This window comes from Cyprinodon variegatus, unplaced genomic scaffold (assembly GCF_000732505.1).
Source record: "Cyprinodon variegatus isolate N-32 unplaced genomic scaffold, C_variegatus-1.0 Scaffold191, whole genome shotgun sequence".
NCBI lineage: Eukaryota > Metazoa > Chordata > Actinopteri > Cyprinodontiformes > Cyprinodontidae > Cyprinodon > Cyprinodon variegatus.
The window spans coordinates 1,093,074-1,095,091 of NW_015150644.1; the positions used below are offsets into that span (position 1 = coordinate 1,093,074).

At 44.2% G+C, this 2,018-nt stretch overlaps 1 protein-coding gene across 1 annotated transcript in view; it reads left to right on the plus strand.

Annotated features, from left to right (window-relative positions):
• LOC107087695 (mpv17-like protein) overlaps window positions 1–2,018 on the plus strand; it is a 29,295-nt gene that overhangs the window by 2,439 nt on the left and 24,838 nt on the right. The window contains exon 2 of the mRNA XM_015379408.1: window positions 281–351. Within this exon, the coding sequence (XP_015234894.1) occupies window positions 281–351 (71 nt within the window). The remainder of the gene's footprint in view (window positions 1–280; window positions 352–2,018) is intronic.

The following is a 2,018-nucleotide window of genomic DNA, read 5'->3' on the forward strand; positions in this document are numbered from 1 at the left end:
CTTGCGGGGATGGGTTAAATGCTGAGCGTGAATTTCCCCATTGTGGGAGAATAAAGATTTAAAATATATCAATTAATATTAATGGGATGTTGACATGTTATAAATCTCGTTTCACACACCTCTTTTTAAACATTATCAGTTAGTTTAAAACTCCCTGAAAACCACGAGTCCAAAAGGACTTAACTTGGTTTTCGTATGAGACAAAGACACCAGACTTTGTCCGCCTCAAACACTGATTGGAGAATCCTGAACCAGTTTGAACGTTTCTTCTGCCCTGCAGGCGTGAGCTTCCTGGAAGGTAAGGAGGACATCTTTGAGGACTGGAGGGAGAAGTTCTTCAACACCTGGAGGGTAAGAAAGTAGAAAGTCACCTTCCCCTCCTCCACACATGGTGGCCACATCTCTGTCAGCCTGCAGCCAGATTAACCCACATGTGCCGCTGATGGTGCGTAGAGTAAATCAGGCAGCGGATAATAATGTCACTGAGTTCCAGGTTGCGTAGGAGGAGGGATCCTGGCGCAGCGTCAGGATGCAGATTAACGACCCATTAGTGCCTGTGGTTACATAATCCAGGAGACCAGTGGTGAATAGTAATCGATACGAATAAAAATCAATTAAAAACTCATAAATGACAGAGATTTGTTGTCTTTAAACCACTTTTCAGGTGTTTTTTTTTTTATTGTTTTTTTTTAGATGGGATAGGCCATGTTGATCAACACGAGCTCTAAATTCCCAGTGTAAATATGCCAGAGTTAGCCATGGAGGCTAATCTGGACCTGTAGTCCCAGGGCAAGTTGATGCTTACAGATATTACACACAATAAAAATAAATATTAAAGCACCTTCAGTTAATGAGGTTGGAATATTTGCCTTTTCAGTCAATCAATCAATGAATCAATCAATTTCTTTATTGTCAACTACAATTTGCACTGTAATCGAGATTTCATTGGGGGGCTGAGAGGGGGGAACAGTTTACTGAGGCCATGCGAGCCGCAGAACGCAGCCTTTGGCGCGTTCCTATGCCTCCCGAGGGCCACAACCCGTAAGCGGTTCCCTATAGCACTGAATTTATATCTGTGGAAAGATAGGAGCCACATTGGGGAGGGAGAGGAGAAAAAAAAACATATTTCAACATTTATCTTTGACATGATACAGTTTGAGATATCCAAAAAACCTCAACACAAGAAAAGCACATATAAAATACAAGACAAACATTTCAGCAGAAGGAAAACATCGGAGGCTGGAGCCACATGAAAGTAGATCTGAAATTAGTTGTGTGTGTATGATGATGTGCGTTCAATTCTTCCATGAACGCTGTCCACAGGTCATTGTCCTTGATGAGATGGAAGTTTATCAACCGGCGCTCCAGTTCTGGATGGATCCATAGATGCTCGTAGGTAGGGGAGGGGGGGAGCAGTTCTTCTTTGCCCTTTCGACATAACATCCTGGGAAGATTTTGTTAAAAAAGGGGGGGGGGCAAATCCAGAATAACATTTATTGTTTTGAGAGCAGGCTGCACAGGAATTTTCTGTCAGATTTGAGTCTTTTCTTGCTGGCTCTACATGGCGAATCCAATATTCCAAATTTGTTGGGCTTTTCCCCCTTCAAGCAAGCATGCACATCCAAGATATTATCTCATCTCACCTGTGAGTTCAGCCACTGCAGCCAGCCTGCGTTCACCCAGCATACCGCTCAGCTCCCCATCTTGCTCGTTCCCAGCCATTCTGAGTGTGTCAACCAACACATTGAAAGACACATCTACTCCCAGGCTTAAGTTTTTTATGTTGTCTATTATGTAGGGTGACCAAACGTCCGTATTTCCCGGGACATATCCGTATTTCACGTCCTGTCCCGGGCGTCCCGGGTTTTTTTTAGAAAGTGAGGAAATGTCCTGATTTCACTGCGCACGACGCTCCGTGTGACGTAATCCCTGACCCCCGTAAGTGCGGGCCAACGCGGTCTACCTAGACTGGATCCTTCCAAGTCCTTGAAAATAAGGAGGCCGGAAGAGTTTTGTCT